At 31.7% G+C, this 26,359-nt stretch overlaps 2 protein-coding genes across 5 annotated transcripts in view; one reads left to right on the top strand and one right to left on the bottom strand.

Annotated features, from left to right (window-relative positions):
* Window positions 1–3,455: 3,455 nt before the first annotated feature.
* LOC134689806 (E3 ubiquitin-protein ligase TRIM71-like) lies at window positions 3,456–5,138 on the top strand. Its single transcript, XM_063549772.1, has one exon. The coding sequence runs from the start codon at window positions 3,456–3,458 to the stop codon at window positions 5,136–5,138; it is 1,683 nt and encodes a 560-aa protein (XP_063405842.1).
* A 3,479-nt stretch (window positions 5,139–8,617) lies between these two features.
* LOC134690817 (F-box only protein 10-like) overlaps window positions 8,618–26,359 on the bottom strand; it is a 36,051-nt gene continuing 18,309 nt past the window's right edge. For all 4 annotated transcript variants that reach the window (XM_063550913.1, XM_063550914.1, XM_063550915.1 and 1 more), the window contains 10 exons: window positions 24,024–24,091; window positions 23,425–23,561; window positions 22,152–22,222; window positions 19,941–20,093; window positions 18,649–18,755; window positions 17,270–17,429; window positions 15,323–15,492; window positions 14,168–14,305; window positions 11,673–11,857; window positions 8,618–10,662 (listed from right to left, as the gene is read on the bottom strand). In XM_063550913.1, coding sequence (XP_063406983.1) covers window positions 10,473–10,662; window positions 11,673–11,857; window positions 14,168–14,305; window positions 15,323–15,492; window positions 17,270–17,429; window positions 18,649–18,755; window positions 19,941–20,093; window positions 22,152–22,222; window positions 23,425–23,561; window positions 24,024–24,091 — 1,379 coding nt within the window. In that variant the 3' untranslated portion in view covers window positions 8,618–10,472. The remainder of the gene's footprint in view (window positions 10,663–11,672; window positions 11,858–14,167; window positions 14,306–15,322; window positions 15,493–17,269; window positions 17,430–18,648; window positions 18,756–19,940; window positions 20,094–22,151; window positions 22,223–23,424; window positions 23,562–24,023; window positions 24,092–26,359) is intronic.

The raw sequence follows: 26,359 nt of genomic DNA, 5'->3' as shown, positions 1-26,359 counted from the left end.
TAGACTGAGATTTAAACTATTCCAAAAGTTATAAGAATTCAAAAATAGTTGATTCCACTACGCGATTGAATGATTTTGACTTTTGTGGTTCAACGTATTTGTAAGTATTTACTTGTCAGTTTTTTTAATTAGAAACTTCTAAAACCTTGATTTTTTTTTTCGTTATCCTTTTTCCAATGAGAGATATAAAAAATGAAAACAACATGTTATGTAAATTTCAGGCGTCCGAAGCGCTTTCTGGATTAACCTTCATAGGGAACGCTCAAGCCAAGGATTTTCAAGAACCGAAACAATTGAAGAGCTATATAACCAAAACAAACTAATAAAAATATAAGAATTGTAATTTCAATACAGAGATATTTTTTTTCAAACAAAACGAATGTAGTATTACTTTTCAGACAGATTTTTACTATTAATACAATGTCATGGTCTTTGTTTCAATGAGAGGTATATGAAATATCAATAAATTGAAAATTGTTGAAATCAAAGTGTAGTTTTCATTGTCAAACAGCTTTCTACAATATCTGACTTCAAATATGAATTTTATATATTTATATCAACTTTTATATGAAAACTATATCAGCTAATTATCACAGTAATATTCCTTGTTATATATATACTATTTTTCTAATAAAGTTAAAACTTTGAACAACAAAACCAAGTGAAAGAGTTAAGTATGCTGGATATAACAAGTATAGAAAAAAAGTTCATACAAATAAATAACATGATAAATGTAAATTGTTCAAAAATATAACCAGTGCAAATAAAACAAATCTAAAAACTTTCGTCAATTTTCAGACATTTCTGAGCAGAGAAACAATATGAGATCTTCTAAATATTGATTCTAAAGATAATAAAGATAATATCTATTTGGACATGCCTTACATACGGATTTGTTGTGTTATTAAAATTTACTCTTACAAAATATTAGAAATTATTATAAATTAAGGAATGTATCTCCCTCATGCAAAGCTCTGATTCCTTTCACGGATTTTGGCTTAACTTTTTGGACCTTTTGGATTATAGCTCTCCATCTTTTATATAAGCTTTGGATTTCAAATATTTTGGCCACGAGCATCACTGAAGAGACATGTATTGTCGAAATGCGCATCTGGTGCAAGAAAATTGGTACCGTTAATTGTATTACACACATTTGACATTCTCGTTAATTAGACAATAAAGATGTATCATGTGGAGTTTTCTGGTATATGATTGATTTTCACAATAAAATGAGGCATTCAAAAACAAACACGTTCTTTAACAAGAAAATATAAACTTTTAATAATTTTACCATCAAACTGATTATCTTTCATTAATTGGAAGACATTTTTGTTGTTCAATCTAAGACTGTTCTACAGAAAACATACAGTGTATGCCGAACATCTGGTTACTTTTTTTGTACACACATTGTGGAAATATATTCTTGTGTCTACTCTACTTTTCAAAACACATTGTCCACTGTGATAAAAACTTCATGTACGTTTTTGTATGGACACTCTTCACAATTGACTTAAGTCTGCTGGCATTTCCTCAGCTAAATATAACTTCATTTTTTCACAAATTAGCATCTTAAATATACTGTTCAAATTATTTACCAAAATTTGTTTTTTTCTCATATCTTTTCACATAGTAAGTTATTATTTTTTTCCTATATGTTTGATAAGAAAAATGAGATTTGATGTATATTTTTTAAAGAACTTTTGCAATCTCATAAACATTACGCCCCACTTCCCACATTTTCACTGGGTAAACAAAATCTCCCCATATTCCTAAGTTCAAAGACTTATAACTCCTACAAAAGTCAACCGACGCACAGACTGATTGACAAACTGATGGACGGACAGGTCAAAAACATTATACTATAATAAACTTTGTTCAATAAGGTACAAAATATCTAAATGCTGCTTTTAAAAATGGGTCAAAGCAGTGGTCAGCTCTTTGATTCCTAATTTAAAGACTGCATTATTATAGACTTCTATTAAGAAAGACATCAATGAACTTTAGAAGTCAGCAACTTTTAATATGATTTATATGAATGCATAATAAAAATGAACTTTAAAAGACTAGCATTTATAAATGTCGACTATAAAATAACAAGAAATAAGGATTTTATTGACATTTCAATTTTTTACAATTGTTTACTTTTATGGTGTAAAAGTATTTTTTCGCTATCTGTTTTTTTGTCACATTGTATATACTTGTTTATGTATTGCCAATTAGCAAGTTATCTATGGTTTCACAAATGAAATATTCATGCATTCTCTCATACAGTCCATTAATTCAACATAAGCTTATGACAGACAAATTCTGCTAAAGATAAAGTTATTGTAGTAACCTACCTCTACAGAGGGGTTCATGTCTAGTTGTATTGCACTCCTCTGGTTACCAACCACATCATTGTCCTCAATTATGACCTCACACTGACTGATAATACCATGGTCTCTGTTGTCATATACACCATTGCCTTGGAATATTATCTTTAATTGGAAAAAGGCATTTATAGACTTTTAGTCACTTTTTCCAATTAACAATGTAATGTATTTATTAAAATTTAAACATATTTGGATTTTTTTTTCAAGGTTTTTTTAACTCAAGCTAAACATACTTTTTTTTTTTAACCTATGACATATTTTTTATTTAAGGGGGTGAGAATTTTGTGAAGAAAAAAAATTATATTGAGCTCTTACGTTTTTGAGGGAATACGTATGAACAATTTTTAACTGAAAGGGAGGAATTATCTTTTATTTCAAAGTAGACCATTGTAGCATTTTCACTATAATAAATCTGTTGAAAAAAAATCAAATTGAATTTCAGCAATGTTGAGAGTTCTGATGGTATATTTTCCTTCTTCGTGATCAGCGCATTTTCGCTATCATGGTCGGTTTTTCTACAGATTTTTTTTCATATATATTTTCGTGATCTGTGATAATGGAAATTTAATTTCTGTGAATCGTCATTAGATCCCCCCATCAGGCCCCTCACTGTTGGGTGCCAATAAATCTGCCAAATACACATGTCTGCAGCAGTTTTTATTTTATTGAAAAATGTAGACTTGTATATGTAGTAGTTTTGCATTACATCAGTAAACAGTATTTTTTTCAAAAATTCTGTCGATAAAAAACCTCCTGATCTGAGTCCTAATCTCCTGACCGAAATTTCCTAATCTCCTGATCTGAGTTTTACAGTCCATCACATGTATGTTAATAAGTTTATTATCATATATCAGAGTTCTTGTTCCACTTACTGTCATCAGTTTGAATCATATTTAACACTTTATCTAGTATTTGTTTGTAAATGTATCATATGATCTAATTATCTTGTTTTTATCAGAAAAAAATTTACCACAATAATGATACATGTATAAACACTATAATTATTTCATCTGATTTCATCTGGGCAATGGAAGTGGTGTATTAACATATTACAATAAAATGGCTTTTTCTCAGTATATTAGAATGGCACAGACTCGTAGTATGTGTCAGTTCTGTGAAGAATCACCAGAGATTAAATGGAAGTGTATCAACTGTGAATTATTATTATGTCAACTGTGCTGCTCAAAAATACACCGTAAAAGTAAAGCATCTTTGGAGCATGAAATTATAAATATAAAAGATATTGAAAAATTGAATTTCAGTTATTCAGTGCGTAAAGTTGATCTTGAAAATTTAGTGTGTACAAATCATAGTAAACGAAAATGTTTTGTTTATTGTAATGAATGCAGTCTGCCTGCTTGTTCCAAATGTTTAACCGAGACTCATAAAATGCATGACTATATATCCCTTGATGAAAGGCATGATGAAATCATTTTGGAAATGAAGGAACTCATTAAAAACTTTGAATCCAATCTCCAGTTTCTTAGATATGAAAAGGATAAACTGCAAAAAGTGCTTATAGATAGTGATACAAATTTTCTTAAAACAAGGAAGATAATTCTACAAACTGAGAAAGAAATGAAAGAAGCTATTACAAAAAATGCTATTGACCTCTTACAAGAACTAGATGCAAAATGGAAACCGACAAAAAATGTGATCAAAACAGAACTATCGGTCATGACACAGAATGAAGTCGAGTTGGAAACCAGAAAGAATGATCTTAACCAAGCGCTGCAGTCTCATTATGTGGACGAAATTTTCTATACAAATAAAAACTTAGATAAGTCACTGCCATTTAAGAATTCAGTTCAAAAACTTAAATCAAATAAAACAAAATTTATTCCTGGAAATGTCCAATCCAAAACAGAAAGTCAGTCAATGCTAGGTGATCTTTATACGATTCCAGATTTTGAACTCGTAGACACTTTCCAAATTAATAATACAGGTGTACCAATAATTCTGTCCTGTAATGACAATTCTGCATTTATAGGAAGCCGTTCAGGTGAAAAGTTACAGAAAGTAAAATTTGAAAATCATGAAATTAAGGTAGAGCAAGAAATTCAAATAAAAGTGAATGATATGGCACGGACACAAGATGGAGAACTACTTGTATCAACTGAGGAAAGTGATATAAAACTATATAATAAAGACAATAAATTTAAGAGATCTACGGACTTTTCTCCATTAAAACCTTCATGCGTTCATGTAGATAAAGATAATAGGATAATAGTTGGGCTGGTGGAACCTTTTGCTGTAGTATTTATACGCCCATCAAATGACAGTATCCGAAGACTTGTGGTTATGAACCGTGATGGTGACATCCAACACAAAATTGAACATGATAAGGACAATCATAAATTGTTAACTTTCCCAAGTAGAATCAGTACTTTCAAAAGCAAGATATTAGTTGTAGATATTATAAACGATGACACACATGGTAGGGTAGTAATGTTAGATTACGGGGCACTACTCCATTGGACCTATACTGGTTGTAAAAGTATAAATTCTAATCCTGACAAATTTTACCCAAGAGATGTGTCAATATCCTCTACAGATATGATTTTAGTTTCTGATTGTTTGAATCATGCTATACATGTACTAAATCAGCATGGGGAGGTATTTGTATGTAAGGAAGTCAAAATCTTAGGAATAGAATTCCCTTCAAGTCTTGATATTGACAAAACTGATGTATTATGGATTGGGTGTAATACAAGGGCAACAGATAAAAGTAAGAAGGCTAAGATACACTGTGTCAAACTATATTAGATGGGGGGGGGGGGGGGGTCCGAGTGTCCTAATCCCGATATCCCGGGCTTGAAAACATGAAATACAGAGGTCCTGGATTAAAAAAAAATTACATCCTGACATCCCGAAATTTCGAAAAAAAAGAAATCCCGGATCTAGAAAGGGTGAATCCCAAGATAAAAAACACCCGATCCCGACGACCCGAAAAAGGTTCTCCCCCCCCCCTCATATTAGCTTTAAGGCATCTGTCAAAATACATCAAATATAATCTTTAAAGGTAATGAATTTTTTTGTATCAAATCTTCAAATGTCTGAGAGACTTATGGTTGGATCTAGAAATATTTACAAAATAGGAAAAGGGAAGTAATCCTTCACATCTATTCTACCAGCATTCAGGGTATGTTATTGTGTAGTCTGTTTTAATGGTAAATTTTCCACCTGAGAAATGCAACAATGCAACAATAATTACTGACAAATAGTTCTAATTAGCTAGTCAATGTTTTTTTTAAGATTGTAACCAATGTAGTATAAAGTACTGTGGGTACAATTACAGGGTCGAACCCTCATTGGACAGTTCATGGCAAGTATGGACACTTCCTTCAAACTAAATACAGCTCTAAATTTGTATTATGATGATTAAATATGTGACACAGCATAGGTTTCTTCCACAAAATGAATGTAGGCAAAGAAAAACTTATTTTTTTTTAATTAGACCTATTATGGTCCAATATCCAAAATCAAAATATTAGGTTAGATTTAGCATATCCAAGTTCACCAAAAACTTAATTAATCTATATATTTATGGACCATATCTAAGTGCACCAAAAGTTTCATTTATTTATGTTTTAATCACCAATATATTGGCTATAAATGTTTTTGAAAAAGTTCAATTCATCTAAAATAATATATATATAAATGTATATATATACATGTAGTATACATTCAATTTTACGTTTACATGTAGTATACATTCAATTTTACGTTTACATGTAGTTTACATTCAATTTTAAGTTTACATGTAGTATACATTCAATTTTAAGTATACATGTAGTATGTAGCATTTTGAAAATCAAATTATACAAAATAAAAATTAAACACATACATGTATACAAACCTACCAGGAAGTTCTTCAAAACAATTACAATGAAAATGGAAAAGAAATATTGCATTTTAATTATTCACATGAAAGGTAATTTTGTGATCCTTTGTTTAACTTTAATCTATTTTATTTCGTCTGATGATTGAAATAATTGTAATTATACCCCTCACCATGGGTGCAGTATTTAGATAATCATTGTGTTATTGTGTTATTGTGTTTTTGTATTTTTGTCTTTTATTTTTGCTTATGTGCTTTGTCTGTGTGTGTCTCTTTGATACAAATACGTGACTCTGTACTTTTGCATACTGTCATTGTGCTATTGTAAAAATAATGTATTCTTGTCTTATTATTTTGCTAATCTGCTTTGTCTATATGCCTTAGAGATTCTTTGTGATACATGATGTGACTCAGTACTTATGCATACCGTCATTGTGTTATTGTACAAAAAATGTATTCTTATCTTTTGATTTTGATAACTGAAATGTGCTGTTTCTACATGCCTGTTTGTGTTTCTTTGATACATATTACGTGACTCTGTACTTGTGAATACCGTCATTGTTTTATTATGCTATGGTAAATGTTTGTGTTCTTGTCTTTTCAATTTTGATTATGTGCTTTGTCTATATATCTTTTTGAGCTTCTTTGTTACATATTTGTTTGTTTTATAATGATTAAAATTACAACACGATGCTGACTGCTGTGCCCCTATTTTTGACATGTTTACCTACTAGTATTATGTCTATTTGTTTCGTTCACACAGCGTTGTAATTAAAATGAAATTTGATACAAAATGAGCAAAGATACATAAATGTTGGCTGATGTATCCCCATTTTTTAAACTATTATATCTGTGTGTTTTGTTCATACATCGTTGTCAATAGAATGGAATTTGATACGACTGTTATACAAGTAAAAGGTTTAGCTAACATTAAAACTAGGTTTAATCCACCATTTTCTACATAAGAAAATGACCATACCAAGTCAAGAATATGACAGTTGTTATCCATTCGTTTGATGTTTTTGAGCTTTTGATTTTGCCATTTAATATATTTTTACAATTGTTTGGGATATGCAGAAACCAATTTGGAGGCTAGATTAGGGAAATTGACTGGAGCAGGCCTTTAAACAAACACCAAAAATATAAAATAAAACAATTTTTGTTTTCTATTTGAATTTATTAAAATATGAGCACTAAATACTCTGGTCTAACAAAAAAGCATTAACGACTTATTACATAACATACACAACGTTAATAATAAATTATAAAAGGTAAATTAATTCATTCCAAATTTATATCTATTCTTTCTAACTGCCGGGTTCTCGCTAAGGTGAGTCAATGAGGCCTGAACATTTGTCCAAAAATGCATCAAAATTGTAAAATGTTGTATCAACTGAGCATATATGTTTTGCTATTCTATAGCCCAAATTTAAAACAAATCTCATTTTGATTTCCTCACCTTGCACCTTTAGGTCATGGAGACTGGAATAATAAATTATGAAGTAATAGTATATCATTTTCTCACTCATGGACTCACCATGACAAAAAAAATGAAGTCCCTTGACTTGCCTTTAAAAATTCTCAATGAGAATAAATTGAGAGTGGAAATAGGGGATGTGTCAAAGAGACAACAACCCGACCAAGGAGCAGAAAACAACCAAAGGCCACCAGTGGGTCTTCAACACAGAGAGAAAATCCCACTCCAGGAGGTGTCCCTCAGCTGGCCCCTAAACATAAATGTGTACTAGTTCAGTGATAATTGACGTCCTACTTAACTCTGAGGTATATAACCCTATTAACTGTTTATTTTTTAATGATATATCATTGTATTTCATTTTCTCATATTCATCAGGTTATGAACCAATTTGCTAACATTGCTACATCCTAATCATTAGGTGATATCCAACACTACAGGGATGCAACTCCTTCAAAATCAGCTAAATGTTTTAATCATGTTGTATTGTTAAGGAAATATTAAGCTTCTCAATGATCAAAATAAGAATTTGACAAACTGCCATATAACTAATGAAATTTTTTTAATGAAGTGGTTGGTTTTATTTTTTGGAAATTTTCATATCTTTTATAAAAATTAAAAGAGCCGAATTAATATAAGTCAACATTCTTGCTTCTTACAGTTATTTCTATCTATTATGAACCTGGCCCTGTAGTTACAGTGGAAAATATCTTGTAAAAATTTACAAAATTTATTAAAATTGTTAAAAAATTAATATAAAGAGCAATAACTTCTTAAGGGGTCAATTGACCATTTGACTTATTTGTAGATCTTACTTTGCTGAACATAATTGCTGATTAAAGTTTATTTCTATCTATAATAATTTTTAAAATAATAACGGAAAATGGACAAAATTTCCTTAAAATTACTAATTCAGGGGCAGCAACCCAACAACCCATTGTCTCATTCTTCTGAAAATTTCAGGGCAGATAGATCTTGACCTCATAAACGATTTTACGTCAGATATGCTCTAAATTCTTTGGTTTCAGAGTAATTAGCCAAAATCTACATTTTACCCCTATGTTCTATTTTTAGCCATGGGGGCCATCTTGGTTATTTTGGCGGGCCTCTGGACACAATTTTCAAACTAGATACCCCAATGATGATTGTGGCCAAGCTTGGTTAAATTTGGCCCAGTAGTTTCAGGGGAGAAGATTTTTGTAAAATTTAACAACGACAGACGACGCCAGACCCCAGACGCCAAGTGATGGGAAAAGCTCACTTGGCCCTTTGGGCCAGGTGGGCTAAAACCCATTAAGACAGGTGTAATTTAGGTCTCTGGTAGGGTATATACTGTGACATTCCAAGCTAAGGGCTCAAATCTCCATCATCAATAAATAATATATTACAGTATTTTTTTCTCTCATAAAATTAATACTTTAAACAAATAAAACAAGGTTAAGAGGTTAAATATGCTGGATATAACAAGTGTAGAAATAAAGTTTATACAAATAAATATCATGATAAATGTAAATTGCTCAAAAATATAACTAGTGCAAATAAAATACTCTACTAAATACAAAACTATAAATGTTTATATACATGGGACTATTTAATTACATCACAGAAGGATATCATGATAAATCTAAGTAAGAACAATTGTCAATTTTCAGACATTTCTGAACAATGAAACAATAGGAAATCTTCTAAATATTGATTCTTAAAAATATCACAATATATTTGAACAAAGACTGCATCAATGAACTAAGCATCTGTATGATAGTACATAACACAACAGGGAGATAACTCTGTAAAAATTATCAAAACTAGTGTGTTGTCAAACTGCTGTATATGATATACATAATTCATGCTTGCATCCCAGCTGAAGATTGACCAATCAGATAATTAGATTGTGTTTATCTATTTTAATATCGGTGGCAAATCCTCAGTTTTTACCAGATATAGGTACACAAACTTCAAACTCAATTTATTTTTTGTTGAATCATTAAAATTAAATTTGAGATCGTTTTTTCAAATCTCCTTATTATATTAAACATGTGTTAAAAAAATCTTTGTGATATCTTTTACCGTTTGGTTTTAAATTAGAATTAAAAATTGTATTTTCCCATAGAGTTGGAGGTAGAATCAAGCGAATTTTACCTCCTAGTAAAGTAAAGTGCCAGGATGTTCAAAAATATGTATTACCAATGAATTTATTCAGATAAAGTGAGGGAATCAAGTTTCTGAAATTTTTATATTTTTGTCAAAAGATCAAAGTTAAGATTTTGATGAAATTTCATGAAAATTAAACGAGTCAAATAATGTTAGTTAGGGTGTTTGCTACCACCTAAATATAATTCATGTAATTATTATAAAAATAAAATTTGAAAGACTCACATGATAAATGTCTAGTAGTGAATAACAGAAAATAAGGTCTTTCTTTTAGGTCATTTTTTTTAAAGTGTGTACTTTTATGGTGAAAAATTATATATCTCCAAAACTAATACTTTTTGACTTATCAACTCAACACATTTTATTACACAGTAATAAAAATAGTGAAGGGATAAACTAGGCTAATAATACAAAAAGCGGAAATAAGATTGTTAAATGCAAGTTTGGACATGGTAATAAACAGTTAGCAATACAAGTGGAACATAATGAGAATGACATACTACCATTTGTATAAGTTTGTCATCCTTCCTGCTAATGAATCTTTGAATTTTAAACAAATCAAATATTCTGTTACATCCTCAACACAACATATTAAACTTTTAACCAATCAAAAGTCTTTTTACACTTTCAAATCTTATAATATTATACACAGTTTACTTCCATCTTGACACTGATTGTCTGATGGTATGGTTACCCTGGTTACAGTTGTTATTTGATTGGCAGGTGCCCTGATAATTCTGGGAGGAGCCTCTATGTGAGGTCTAGCTGGTGGGTCCTTCAGAAGACTAAAGTCTTTGCCATGTTTGCTTGTATTTAATTCATCACTAAAAGAAGAATTATAAACTATTAATTTTAAAAGCAATACTGGTAAATTATGGTTTTTCAATTCATTTGCAGCGAGAGGTTTAGCTAGCTATTAGACCAGGTTTAATCCACCATGTTCTATATATAAGAAAATGCATGAACCAAGTCAAGAATATGACAGTTTTTATCCATACTTTTGAGCTTTTAATTTTCGACAGAGTTCAGTATTTTTTTTCCATTGTTTTTTTTGGTTTTTTTTCTGAACAAAAGTTAAAGGGGAGATAATCCTTAAGAATCTCATGCTGCAAATTGGGAATTATTTTTAAAGATGTATCTGTTTTCATTTATTTAAGATAAATTTAAGTTTGCATAGGGAAGCTGCAATAAATAGATTTGCAGTGGTGTTTCTTGTTTACAATTTAGCAAAGGGCATCAGCTATGAGATGAGATGGAGGGAGACATCTACTTGTTTGAATGACCATCAATAATCAGCTGATCACTGTTTTCCTAGGCAATGTCAATGAAGTTGGCTTGTGACGTCATACATTTTCTTTCTTTTTGACTGAGAAAATTCCACATAACTTGAGTATTCCCATTTGAAAAAAATAAAAAGATAGGAGCAAAATTTAAAATAAAAATAAATACTGAAAATATATGTAGTTTCAATGTTTTAATTGACAGATTTTTTTATTTCCACATGGACTCTTCCATCATGATCAAAGCAAAAAATGGAATGACATGTATTGAATTCTTCTTATAAAGTAAACTTCTTGAAGTAATTTTAAAAGGGTAGTAAAATTGTATACTGTAAATTCAGAAATTATTGCGTGCATCTATTATTGTGATTTTGTCATTTTAGACTAAAATGTGATTTTAATTTTTGCAATATTTTGAAAAATCATGTTTAATTCACATAAAATATTTCAACATGTGTGCTTGAATTATTGATTATAACCATGTTACAATTTTTGCAACAATAAAAACATCGCAATAATTTCTAATTTTAGTTTTTCTAGTGGTAATATCATACCTGGCATTTGTTTTTATATCCATGTCAACATTTTCATTATTTTTCACAGAACACTTGGAATCTGATGAACACTGAAGTGGATCTCTTTGACCTTTAAACAGTGTGTTGTCATGGATTTGACCTTCGGAAATGGTTGTCATGATTATGGCTTTGTCTGATTTGGAATGAATTCTGTTCTTTACAACCTGAAATTCATAATTTTTTTAAAGTATGTTATTCATATATGTGTAATTGTATAAACAAAAGACATTTTCCCCATGTGATTTTTGCTCTAACATCAGTAAGTATAGTTCTACATGTAACTCAAATTGAGAAGTGCCACATGTAACTCAACATGATAGGTGCCACGTGTAACTTAACATGATAGGTGCCATATGTAACTTAACATGAGAGGTGCCACATGTAACTCAACATGAGAGGTGCCACATGTAACTTAACATGAGAGGTGACACACATAACTTAACATCAGAGGTGTCACATATAACTTAAATTGAGAGGTGCCACATTTGACTTAACAGGAGGGATGTCACATGTGACTTAACATGAGATGTACCACATGTAACTTAACATGAGAGGTGCCACATGTAACTTAATATAACAGGTGCCACATGTGACTTAATAGGAGAGGTGCCACATGTGACTTCACATGAGAGGTGACACATGTAACTTAACATGAGAGGTGCCACATGTTACTCAACATGAGAGGTGCCACATGTAACTCAACATGATAGGTGCCACATGTAACTCAACATGATAGGTGCCACATGTGACTTAACATGAGAGGTGCCACATGTAACTCAACATGATAGGTGCCACATGAAACTCAACATGAGAGGTACCACATGTAACTCAACATGATAGGTGCCACATGTGACTTTACATGAGAGGTGCCACATATAACTCAACATGGGAGGTGCCACATGTAACTCAATATGATAGGTGCAACATGCAACTTAACATGAGAGGTGCCACATGTAACTTAACATGAGAGGTGCCACACATAACTTAACATCAGAGGTGTCACATATAACTTAAATTGAGAGTTGCCACATTTGACTTAATATGATAGGTGCCACATGTAACTTAACATTGAGTTACATGAGAGGTGCCACATGTAACTCAACATGAGAGGTGCCACATGTAACTTAACATGAGAGGTGCCACATGTAACTCAACATGATAGGTGCCACGTGTAACTTAACATGATAGGTGCCACATGTAACTTAACATCAGAGGTGCCACATGTAACTCAACATGAAAGGTGCCACATGTAACTTAACATGAGAGGTGCCACATGTAACTCAACATGATAGGTGCCACGTGTAACTCAATATGATAGGTGCAACATGCAACTTAACATGATATTTGCCACATGTAACTTAACATGAGAGGTGCCACACATAACTTAACATCAGAGGTGTCACATATAACTTAAATTGAGAGGTGCCACATTTGACTTTACAGGAGGGAATCCAATTGTAACTTAACATGAGATGTACCACATGTAACTTAACATAAGACATGCCACATGTGACTTAATAAAATCAACGGTACCAATTTTGTTGCACCAGATGCGCATTTCGACAATACATGTCTCTTCAGTGATGCTCGTGGCCAAAATATTTGAAATCCAAAGCATATATAAAAGATGAAGAGCTATAATCCAAAAGGTCCAAAAAGTATAGCCAAATTCGTAAAAGGAATCAGAGCTTTGCATGAGGGAGATACATTCCTTAATTTATAATAATTCCTAATATTTTGTAACAGCAAATTTCAATAACACAAAAAATCCGTATTTTTATGATAGTACCGAAGTACTGGCTACTGGGCTGGTGATACCCTCGGGGACTAATAGTCCACCAGCAGAGGCATCGACCCAGTGGTAGTAATAAAATCAACGGTACCAATTTTGTTGCACCAGATGCGCATTTCGACAATTCATGTCTCTTCAGTGAAGCTTGTGGCCAAAATATTTGAAATCCAAAGCATATATAAAAGATGAAGAGCTATAATCCAAAAGGTCCAAAAAGTATAGCCAAATTTGTAAAAGGAATCAGAGCTTTGCATGAGGGAGATACATTCCTTAATTTATAATAATTCCTAATATTTTGTAACAACAAATTTCAATATATAATATGAGAGGTGCCACATGTGACTTAACATAAGAGGTGCAACATGTGACTTAACATGAGAGGTGCCACATGTGACTTAATATGAGTGGTGCCACATGTGACTTAACAAGAGATATGCCACATGTCACTTAACATGAGAGGTGCCACATGTGAAGCAGTATTTTATTTTCTGGTTGTGATTTTCAAATTTGCTTCATGTAGTTAAACAAGAAAACGTTTTAGATGTCTGTATTCATTTATATTCACCTTATTCTTTACTCCCTTATAAGGAGGGAAAATAAATCACTCATAATAATTAGTTTGTTTACAGTAACCTAATAATACAAAACTTCTGCTAAAGATAAAGTTATTTTGGTATCCTACCTTTACAGAGGGGTTTCTGTCTAGTTGTATTGCACTCCTCTGGTTACCAACCACATCATTGTCCTCGATTATGACCTCACACTGACTGATAATACCATGGTCTCTGTTGTCATATACACCATTGCCTTGGATTTTAATCTTAAATTAGAAAAATATAAATTTATAGACTTTTGTTCACGCTGTCCACTAAAACTACTTAGCATATACAAGGGGTCTCATTTGGGGGGGTTCTGATCGCGGACTGCTTCCTGTTTTTGTCAGATTCACTTATCCTGCTTACACTATGTACCTAAGCAATTCTCATTTTTTTGTTATTTCCTGTGTCCAGCTAGACTTCATTTCCAGTTTTCACAGCAAAATAATTTGACTTTCACATGTCACACTTACAAAATAAATCCTCAATCCCGTGTCACACCTAGACCCCTATGAGACCCACTATACAATGTTAAATATTGACAAGAACAAGGTTTACCATAATACATTCTGAAAACAGTCATATAACTAGGTGGATATCTACTCTGTTTAAATTGAAACATAGGTAATATCAAACCCTTTTCCACTAAGACAGGAGAGTAAGTTTTAAGGGAGATAACCTTACCTTTCCCTGATTATCTGTTATAATAGGCCCAAGACCACAATTAATGACTCTTCTTTTCGTTGTTCACGAATATAGTTCCCTTTAGTTATAGCGTATTTCTTCTTTATTTTTTTTCTTTCCCTTTCTCATTCATTTCTTAGCTTTTCTGGGGTGGAAATGAAAGAAGAGAGCTGAAATAAACTTTTGGATGTTTTATTTTAACTGATTTCAATAAGGAAAGAGTGATTAGGCCAGGTGCAAAAAGGTTATATTTACACTTTTCGGAACATCTCTTGACTTTCCTATAGGGGTAGGGATGTGTATTGGCCAAATTTGTATGATGTAATGATGCAATTTTTCTGAAAATTGCATATATCTTTGGACTTGTACTGTACATTACACACACAAAAAATTAGACAAAAAGAACAATTAAATTTTTTTAAATGCAACAAAACGTTATAAAGAAATGATAAAGAAATTAATTGTGGTCTCGGGCCAATACCATTACCACTGTTACATGTGACACTATTGTCTTAAACCAACACAGGAGAGTTCTGGTTCAGGGGAGATAACCTTACCTTTCCCTGATTGTCTGTTATAATACCATTACCACTGTTACATGTGACACTATTGTCCTTCACTAAGACAGGAGAGTTCTGGTTCAGTAGCATACCATCTCTTCTGTTACCATGGACAGCATTACACTGAATTACCAACTCATCCCCAAAATTACTTTTTATTCCACAACCTGAAATTAAAGTTTTCTTAAATGAACTTCACAAATAAAGGTAACAGAAGTAAACAAGTGTTCATGAGTCATTAATCCATTCAGATATGGGCTTTGCTCATTGTTGACGGCCGTACAGTGACCTATAGTTGTTATTGTCTGTGTCATTTTGGTCTCTTTTAGACAGTTGTCTCATTGGCAATCATACCACATCTTCTTATTTATAAATCCATGTTACAAACTAAAACAGAGGAAAAACACATAAACTATAGTATAAGAAGAAAACAAAGGAACACTGATTTGCAAAAAAAACAAACGTCAATATACAAAGATACAAACTATTTGATAACAACTGTGATATTCCTGACTTGGAGCAGGACATTTTTAGAAAAAAAATAATGGGTTGACCTTGGTTTAAATGCTAGCCAAACCTCATACTTTTGTGACAATGTTAAAAATTTCGCCAAAATGACAAAACTACTTGACAGCATCAGACATCTCCCATTAAGGACAGACACTATAAGACAACACAAACAGCTAGGAGCTTATGTAATGAAAATGCAAACCTCAATTGAGTTGTTACTCATATAAAACAAACCTCAAAACACTTATGTTTTTCAGAAAAGTGTCTTACCTTTTATGCTCGCTCACCAAATATTTCCAAGATTTTTAAAAATATTTCATTCATGTGTTTGCTACATACCCCTTTATTTGCCTGACCAATTAAGGTTTCTGAACCCTATGTTATCCTTTATATACCTAAGAGCTATTTGTCCTCCATTACTGGACATTATAAAGGTTTCAGTGAATTTTAACGTCACAATAGAAAATGTCTGATGATACAAAGAATATTTGTTGTATTAAGGTGGTACCTAACACTACAGGGAGATAACTCTGTAAAGTCAGCTAAACATTTTAATTATGTTGTGTTGTAAAAGGAATAGTAAGCTTCTCAATGATCAAAATTGGTGTTTGTCAAACTGCTATATAATCAGTGTAATTTTTCTGCCAAAACGGTTGGTTCAAAATTTTTGAAATTTTTATGTTTTTGATAAAGGGTCAAAGTAAGTACTTTGACAAAATTTTATGAAAACTAGCCAAATTAATTTTAGTGACGGGTACCACCTTAAGTCCATATTTCAAGTGTCACATATTCTCATGTCAGTTGTCCCAAATTCCCAAATAGTGATAAGGTCTATTATTTTTATTTATCAATGTTTAAATTTATGTGATGTTTGCAGAGTTTTTTTGTAGTTTCTAATATTCATGGTAACTATAATAGTCTTTCCGAAATACATATTTTATATTGATAAACTTTTAAATGTATTATATTACTTAAAACAAGTATGTGTCCATAGTATTAGGATGCACTACTAGCACTATCATTTTCTATGTTCAGTGAACCGTGAAATTGGGGTCAAATTCTAATTTGGCATTAAAATTAAAAAGATCATATCATTGGGAACATGTGTACTAAGTTTAAAGTTCATTGGACTTCAACTTCATCAAAAACTATCTTAACCAAAAACTTTAACCTGATGCAGGATAGATGAACAAACGAAAAGACGGATGGACAAACGGACACACTGACTGAAAAAACATAATGCCCATAAATGAGGAATAAAAATAAATTTAATGGGAGGTCATACTTTCAAGTTTTTTTTGTCTTCATTTTGAAATTAGAAAAAACAAACCCAACCATAAAAATTTTCCATTATTGTAAACAATATTTTATATTTTGGAAATCAATTCATCTAAAAATTGTTTTGGGAAACGAATGATGTTTTGTTGAGTTTACCATTATTATGGTATATGCTGTTATATTCCACAGTGGCTCTGGTACACATTCTTCTTGGTGGTGGCTGTTCATCATTAAAGAGCTGCCACATCTGCATGCTACGCTGACTCGTCATTTCTCCTATATCAACATTCATTGTCTCCCCTTCATGGGACAAATCCTGATTAAAAAAGTAAATAATTCTAAATAGACAAAAAAAAACATGTATGTGTGTTACGTATATTCAACTGACCATTATCATTGGGGTCGAAGCGTACTAATTTTTTGTAAGCATGACACATGATAGTCAAATTATGGTGACATGAAAACGGTAAAATGAAGTCTAGCGGGACACTGGAAATAACCAAAAAAATGAGAATTGCTTACATGCATAGTATTAGCGGGATACAGGAATCTGACAAAACAGTAAGCGGGATCCAGGATCAGAACCCGCCAATGAGACCCCCTATCAAGAATCAACCTTCAGTTAACAGCAGTTTCGTGAGCAGACATTTCAACCAAAACTGTAGCTTTCTTAGACTCCAGCACTTTGCAGTAAGCACATTTTGTACTACTTTATGAGTTATACTTTATTTCATTTTGTGGTCATCCTTTTGTCAGCAGGGCTTTGCAAATTTTTACTGTGTTTTACTTTAAGGACAAATGGTCAAAAGAGTAAAAGGGAGAGGTGTGAGCCCACATTAAATAGATTCAACACCACAAACTTAAGGACACTTAACTATGGCAAATAAAAGGAATACGCATGCTTGAAAATCCTTTCTGTGATTGGAAAAAATGCTGTCATGGTTGGTTATTTGGTTGTGTTTGAAAAAAACGTCTCGTTAATTATATCGTGATAGAAAGCAAGTGAAAAACTATAAATATTTGAACAAGATCTTACAAAGATTTATATTTTTAACCAAATAATTGTTTCTCCAATAGCTCTTTGCATCCATGACAGCTGTTTATTCGGGACAATTGTATAATTTTTAATGTAAACTTTGTTGTACGAATGTACATGACTTTTAAAACGCACCTACGCATGTGAGATTTCCGTGGGGTTTTGGTGAATATAAACAGAAAGATACGAGGACCGAGAATACTGAACAAAAACAGAGAAAATGTTATTTAAATGGTAAATCGAAATGATAGTTTTAAACATATACTCAAATTTAAATACGTCGGATATCTTTTTTAAAGATAGTTCTTGTTTATTCTTTTCTTTGTTTATGAGTGTGTCTTTGTTTTCACAAATATTTGTGTGGTTACTTGTATTTTTCTATTCCTGTCCTTATTATTTATATTCAAATTTTTTTTTACATTATAAAAGTTTGAGACCTTTTAAACAATTTACTTGGGTATTTTCATAAGTTGTTTTTGATGTAACCATGGATACTTACAGTTTTGTTTACAAAGGTAATTCCATTACTTCCATTGTTGTTGATCTGGTTCCCATGGATCATAGGCTGACAAGCAGTAGTAACCCAGACTCCACACCCAGAATTCCCTGTGGTAATAAAGAGACATGTTAGATTTTAATATGAAATGACTTATGACATGATTCTCTAAAATGTAGGAATCTGATGTACAGTAGTTGTTGTTTGTTTATGTAATATATACGTGTTTCTCGTTTTGTTTATATAGATTAGACCATTGGTTTTCCCGTTTGAATACTTTTACATTAGTAATTTTGGTGCCCTTTATAGCTTGTTGTTCGGTGTGAGACAAGGCTCTGTGTTGAAGGCCGTACTTTGACCTATAATGGTTTACTTTTTAAATTGTTATTTGGATGGAGAGTTGTCTCATTGGCACTCACACCACATCTTCCTATATCTAAGGACTCAAATCTATGGCAAATATGATGTCAGGTCATTCAGAATCTATGTAATATTTTTATATAAACCTTCATCTGGAAGGGTGTTCAAATCTATTGGTTTTCCCATCATTAGCGGCGGTAACGATGTAATATGGCAATATTATATGCTACTCATTCCCACGGAAAATCACGCAATTTAAAGATATGCCATAGATTTAGAGAAAACAAAAATCTGTTTGACGTTTAACGTCACATTTGCTAAAGATTAGGAATCTGCCATAGATTTGGTACCCGCCATAGATTTCAGTCCTACATATATACAGGAGAAAAAATTCAGGACCATAAAATAATTTTATACCAATTTGTTATTATCAATTTGATGCTATATTGCTTCAACAATACCGCTGAATGTAATGATATATAAAACTGTAAAAACTAAACTGATTTAACATGTTTTACTATGCTACTTTTCTCACTGATTCTATAGTCATAAGAAAAATTCTAACCAAATGATATTTACTGTAAAAAATTTTGAAAAAAATTCCTTTAAAACTCTCTTGATGTTCTTAGGGACCACATCAAAAGTTCAATGAAGGATAAAAAACCTAATTCACATAGCTTTTTTCAATGACACCCCCCCCCCCCCCCCCCTTAACTTAATTTGGTAAAAATTGATTGACCAATAGGGATATATGTAAAATCGATTTTGGATTAAAAAAACTTGCAGCAAATGTTGAACCCCCCCCCCCCCCCCCAACCCCCAAACTATTTGATTTAAGTTTTTTATCCTACATCGATCTTTTGATGTCGTCCCTTACTAGATAAAACATTGCTTGTCTTTGACCTTTCTCTGAACCACAATACTACTAACAATACCTGATATCACATTATTTTCTATGCTGCCCTTTCCTTTCTCTCCAATAACAACGCCATCAGACAGACCATTACAGATGACATTCTGGACTATGACTGGGTCACCTCCATGTCGTATGTCTACACCTCCCCAATGGTTCTCAGATATGACATTGTCTGTAAAATATAGAGAAAACAATAAGTTGCAAGAACTATCTCCCCTTTCAATGCAAATCTCCATAGGAATTTTAAATGGTGATTTTTTTAGTCTTTCTCAAGTTAGATTTTATGGGACTTTTTTCTGTGTAAATTTGGGGTATAATGCTAAAGATTAAAATATAAAAATCTTTTGTTGCAATTACTTTCTGGTTGGGGTCAATTTTTTGCTAGAATGACTGGACTATAAGGACAAAAATTAATATAAACAGCTGTGCATGAGCAAATGATACTCCCTTTGTCTTGTGTGTGAAGTTTTATGCAATAATCATAAATAGTTTCTGAGATATGTCCCTTGTCATTTATTAGGTAATAAAATCTATGGATGATATCAGACATTTTTAGGAAATGATAAACTTCTTTTAGATAGATAAACACATGTTGAATTGAAGAGAACTATTGATGAATTAATTAAAGTCATATGAAACCTCAAATTAAAAAAAAAATAATGCATATGTTTTCTATAACTAAATGGATAGTTTTCATTATAAACTTATGTACATATGCATGTACTTTTTTCTGAAGAAAATTCGTTTTTTGTTCATATTCAGAAGAAGTTAACTTTATTTGAATTCCTTGCCTCCAGGAAGCAATTCGCCAATATATTTTCCATATGCAAAGTGACCTCAGCGTGACCATCTCGTAATAAATGGTAATCGCAATACGCATGGATCTGTCCTTTAAATAAACTATTATCTGATTGTAAATGTTAAACATGTGCTCAATGTCCACGTTTAATTGTTGATTGTTTACAAAGGTGTCAATCGGTAAACTTCAGCTTCTAAACACAACATTTAAGTAGCTGCCATATTTTCACTTCATAAAAGACAAAGAGAGAAAAAGAATTGATGATTATACAATATAGTTGCGTAAAAAATGATAAAATCGTGCACAGAAGACTAAGTTGTGCGTCTCAATGTGGTCTAAGCATGACGCAGGATTGTCGATTTTTTTTAAGCGTGACATGTGAAAGTCAAATTATTGTTTGGTGAAAACTGGAAATGAGGTCTCGCAGGACCCGGGAAATAATGAAAATTGCTTACGTATATAGTGTAAGCTGGATACCCAAATCTGACAAAACAGTAACAGGGATGCGGGATCAGAACCCCCCAATGAGACCCCCTAAGTTTATGATATATACATGCATTGGTTCAAGAATTGGATATAAATTGTTTTTCACTGGTCACTTGTTTCATATGAATTTAATAGTTTGTTGCTTATCTTCCAGTTGAAAAGATGGAAAATGGATGAATGAAAATGGATCTCCACAAATATGATAAATAGTTTTACTCTAGTACCTTAATCCAATTTGAATTAGAATAAAATGCTTCATCAAGTGCGGCCTGATACGACCACAGAGATCAAACCCTGGATTGTGGTCTAATTTTTTTACATAATATAGGTTTCTGACACCAAATAAATAAGGTCGAAGACCATAAACATTTGAAATATTGTCTGATATAATCAATATAAAATGAAATTTTTTAAGAAAAAAATAAATAATGCAAAACAATTGGAAAAAAATCACCACTCCCAACTTTTTGACACCCCCCATTTGGAGTAATGACCCACAAACTCTTTGTGGCCCCTAACTCCTAAATGATTAGGGCAATTTGACCCCTTAACTCAATATAAGCCTTCCTTTGGAGATATGAAACCTTGTAGTATAATTTCAGAGATATCCATACGCTTACACACAAGTTATTGTCAAGAAACTACAAAAAATGCCTATTTTGGCCTCTTTTTGACCCATATTCCTAAACTGATGGTACCACAACCCCCAAAATCAATCCTAACCTTCCTTTTGTGGTATTGTACCTTCTAGTAAAATTCCATAGAGATCCTTTTACCTTAACTAAAGTTATTGTCTGGAAACTTAATGTGTCTTTGGACAATGCAGACGACAACGACATGATACCATTATACGAACCAAAATATTTTTTAGCAGTCGTATAAAAACTGTCAATGGAGCTTACTAATTCATACTTTCTAGCCTCCATTTGTTTAGCTATAACCTACCAGCAATATACCCTGTACCTCCTTCATTGATAGCTATCCCAGCAGCCTTTCCACTGTGTATATGGTTCTTGCTAAATAATATAAAGCATAAATTTCTGCTAAATATGTTGTGATAGTATCAGTAGTCCATTTCATATTAAGGGGACTTGCATGTACAAATATTTTTTTATTTTTAATTATAGGATTTCTCTATATTTTAAAAAAAATGAAGTTTATCATAATATTTGATAAAAAGTAAAATGAAAACAAATTGTAAGGGTTCCGTAGGAACCCAGTGTCTCGCCATCTTTTGCTGTTAATTGTAGGCTCAACTAAAATGATGGAAAAAATCAATCTAAATATTCCTCTCAATACTATCTTTTGATTGTAAGAAGCTTCTGTCCAAGTTTGGTAAAAATCCAGGATAGTTTATGAGGTTATATCGCAATAAAAAAATTAACTAAATTACTGAAATCGCTTAAATTTTAATAGTTTAGTTTGAGAAGAGGTCATTTGAAAAAAAAAAAAAAATATAGTTCACCTATGAGATGAAAAAGATATTTCAATTTTAATGCAAACTTATTGAGTTTTTTCACCAAAGAAAAATGATTTGTAGCTTTTTCAAAGACATATTATATCATATACATTTTAAAAGTCATCTGGGGCCAAAATGAATTGATTTTTTTGGGTTGATTTTTGACTAGTGGGTAGTGGTTTTGCTCATTGTTACATAAGGTTAAACTGTGACTTAAAGTTGTTAATGTCTGTGTCATTTGGTCTTTTTATCTCCCTTATGCCTTTATATATGTTATGTATCATCATCAAATACAACTCACATTTCAATATTAAGGATGAACACGAATGAGGCCACTTCCGTTTTACACGTAAACCATCTAAAATTTAACTAAAATGCTAGAAATGTGAAGATTGCGTTAATTTAGCATGACTTAATGGTGATAGTACCCAAAATATGTGCATTGTATTGTCAAAAACAGCCATATTAATGAAGCAGAAGCATTCTACAGTCCAATGAATAACTAAAAGTTTACAATTTAACAATTTTGTAAAACTGCTATATTTTGGGGCCGAAAAGGGGTCTAACTGGACCTACTCCTTTTAGGAAGCTCTAGTAGTTCTTTTGAAATATACGACAAAACTTTCAAACATGGCCATTAAACATGCTATAAAAATTGGGATGGAATAGCATGGGAAAAACAGGACAGACAGAGGTAAATCAGTATACCCTAATACTTCAGTGGAGGGGTATAAAACTGACTATGACTTAAGCTTTTACCTGACAATAGGATTCCCTCTGTACAGAATGTAAACTCCAGCCTCCTTGTTTTGGTAGATCTCGTTACTTTTAATCTGACCACGCCCACTCCCAAGTACAACAACACCTGATCTCTTACTGTGGTGAATTCTGTTGCACTGTAAATAAAATCAAAATATGATCACATTAAAATACCAATAATAAGATTTGAGCTGTGTCTAATAAAAATCGACCGTCTGTAACTGTTCAGTTGATATAAGAACCCTACAGCAACGACTTAAGTTCATCTTTTATTTTGTATTTGAATGCTCCAAAATTAATCAGTCTTACACATTCACATGTATATGTGCACTTGCATGAGGTTGATTTGCTATATCACTCTTGATAATATTCTAATTATATCAAAGCTCTTTAATAAAAGAAAATAAAATTGGTTTCAAGAATCTAATTTTTCTTCATAGTCTCAATAAAAAAAGAGGATGTAGGATTAAAAAATTTCCATATTTTTCCCCCCACTTTTTCAGAAATAATTTAAATTTATACTTTAGATGTGATATACAGGTTTGTTTTGACCAAAATCCTAAAAATAAAACCTCAGTTTGAATTTAATTTCATTATACCTGTACAATAGGATCAGCATTCTTTCTTATGTCAATACCAGCCTCACAATTGGAATGTATATCATTGCCTAAAACAAAATGTAAAATTAACACTCACATATACCTGCCAACTTTTCAAAATGCCCATGGAGTTTTTACGTGCATGATGGCTCTTAAAGTCCTACACATCCTTCAAGGGGCCTTCCAATACATTTTAATGTTGTTTTTTTGCTTCTTCATACTTTTACAAGCCTATTACCATTGTAAAATTAATTATTTGTTTAAAATTGTGGACAAAATTGCTCTTCCAAAATTTCCATTTGGGAGCATTCATTGGGGAAATCCCCCACAAAAAGTGACAGTTGGTGAGGTACCCTGCACTCATATTGAAAAATTTAATTTTTTACACAAGGACTTGCATGCATAAATAAAGATCGTTTTGGTTTTTTTAAATTCAAATGTTTAAATGGTAAATATTCCCATGATCTCTGAATGTCTGGAAAAAGAAAACCAAGTCTGATCATGTCATTATTGTAAGGGTTGTGCTCAATATCTTAGCAGCAAGATAGGGTAACATAGATTTTATACTACTGAACTTGCAGCTAGCATAGCTGCTATCTAGAGCTATTTAGTAGCTAGGCTATATGTAGCTACACTTTCAGTGGTCAAAAACTATGAAGCCCTATGTAGCGGCTACGATATAAAACGCAACCCTTGTAAAAATATTTATACCTTTTGCAGATGATTGGAAAGAGAAAAATGGACGGACAAACCAGTTAAAGCCTTAGGGATTTATTTTGGTCACAACATAAACGAATGTGAAAAGTTAAATTGGGAACCTAAAATTGATAAAATGAAATCCTTACTGAAGGCATGGAAAAAAAGAAAATTAACAACAATTGGAAAAATATTAATTATAAAATCTTTGATCTTACCTAAATTTACATTTTTGGCTACTTCGTGTATTGTTCCAAACAAATACATAAAAGAGATTGAAAGCTGTTGTTTTAAATATATTTGGGAAGGTAAAAATGACAAAGTAAAAAGAAATACACTTATTGGCGATTATCAAAAAGGGGGGTTAAAAATGGTTGATTTTGATAGCTATTTTACATCACTGAAAGCTTCATGGGTTTCCAAATTCAATTAAACCACTATGCCGAACTGGAAGATTATTCCTACCAAATATTTCAACAATCTGGGAAAAAATTATCTTGTCTTTAACATGAATTTAGATAACATTAAATCACTAAAAGAATTTGAAAATATACCAGACTTTTATTTGCAAGTAATTTCAAGCTGGGTGAAAACAGGGGGAGGTTTTACAAAATTTAAAGATCATTTTTCAAATATAAGAAAACAGATTATTTGGGGAAATAGATACGTTAAACATTGTAACAAAAGTTTGTTCTTTCAAAACTGGGTAGCAAGTGGTTTGATTTACATCAACGACATACTTGATCGTGAGGGAAAGTTATCAGAGGGTTTTATTTTAGAAAAATTAAGCAATAAGTCGAATTGGATTGCAGAGTTTACAATATTAAAATCTTCCATCCCAAAGGAATGGCAGCAAATTCTAATTAAAGAAAACTCTTTAAAGAGTAAAATTAGTATTAATAAGGATAATTTGAGATGGGGAAATAAACAAAAACAAGCACAAGATATCTTTAATAAAATGTTATATAATAGTCTAGTAGATCAAAAGTATACACAGCCGATTGATATCAATATTTGGACAAAAAAATTAAAGCTAGATAGCAAGCCAAATATGTCATTCGTAAACGATTTTATATTTAAATTTTTAAGAGAGAATAAGATGAAAATGTTTAGATGGAAACTGCTAAATTATATTATTCCCACAAAGCAATTACTATTTAAATGGAAAATTTCTACTAATAGTTAATGTAATTTTTGTCAAACAGAAGAGGAAGATTACTTTCATTTCTTTATAACATGTTCTTTTTTAAAAGACTTTTGGGATAAAGTGGAACATCTTCTTGCAAAACTCAATTTTAAAAATAAGATATCAGTTAAACAATTAGTATTTGGATACAAAGTATCAGATAAAGGTTATTATGGTTTCAACTATTTTTTGACAGTTTTAGGTTTTTGTATTTTCAAGTCATACTATGTTTCAGAGCAAAAATTGAAATATATAGATGTGTATGAATTGTTTATAAAGGAATTAAGAAGGGTTATGAAGGAAAGCAAAATAATTTCTCAAAATGTATTTTTCATAAATTTGAAGAAATTGATTTAATAGAATAAGTTGAAAATATTGTAATAGTTGTTTATTATATTCTGGGTATGTTCCTGGCAACTCAGAAGTTTTTTCACAGGAATACTCCACTGGCGCT

The sequence above is a fragment of the Mytilus trossulus genome, chromosome 11, assembly GCF_036588685.1.
Source record: "Mytilus trossulus isolate FHL-02 chromosome 11, PNRI_Mtr1.1.1.hap1, whole genome shotgun sequence".
Taxonomy (NCBI): domain Eukaryota; kingdom Metazoa; phylum Mollusca; class Bivalvia; order Mytilida; family Mytilidae; genus Mytilus; species Mytilus trossulus.
The sequence above is the reverse complement of the archived record's forward strand: the minus strand, read 5'-3'. Positions and strand labels throughout refer to the sequence as shown.

Bases quoted from the DNA above. Each gene is read 5' to 3' on its own strand.
- LOC134689806 (XM_063549772.1), top strand. From the start codon at position 3,456: ATGGCACAGACTCGTAGTATGTGTCAGTTCTGTGAAGAATCACCAGAG.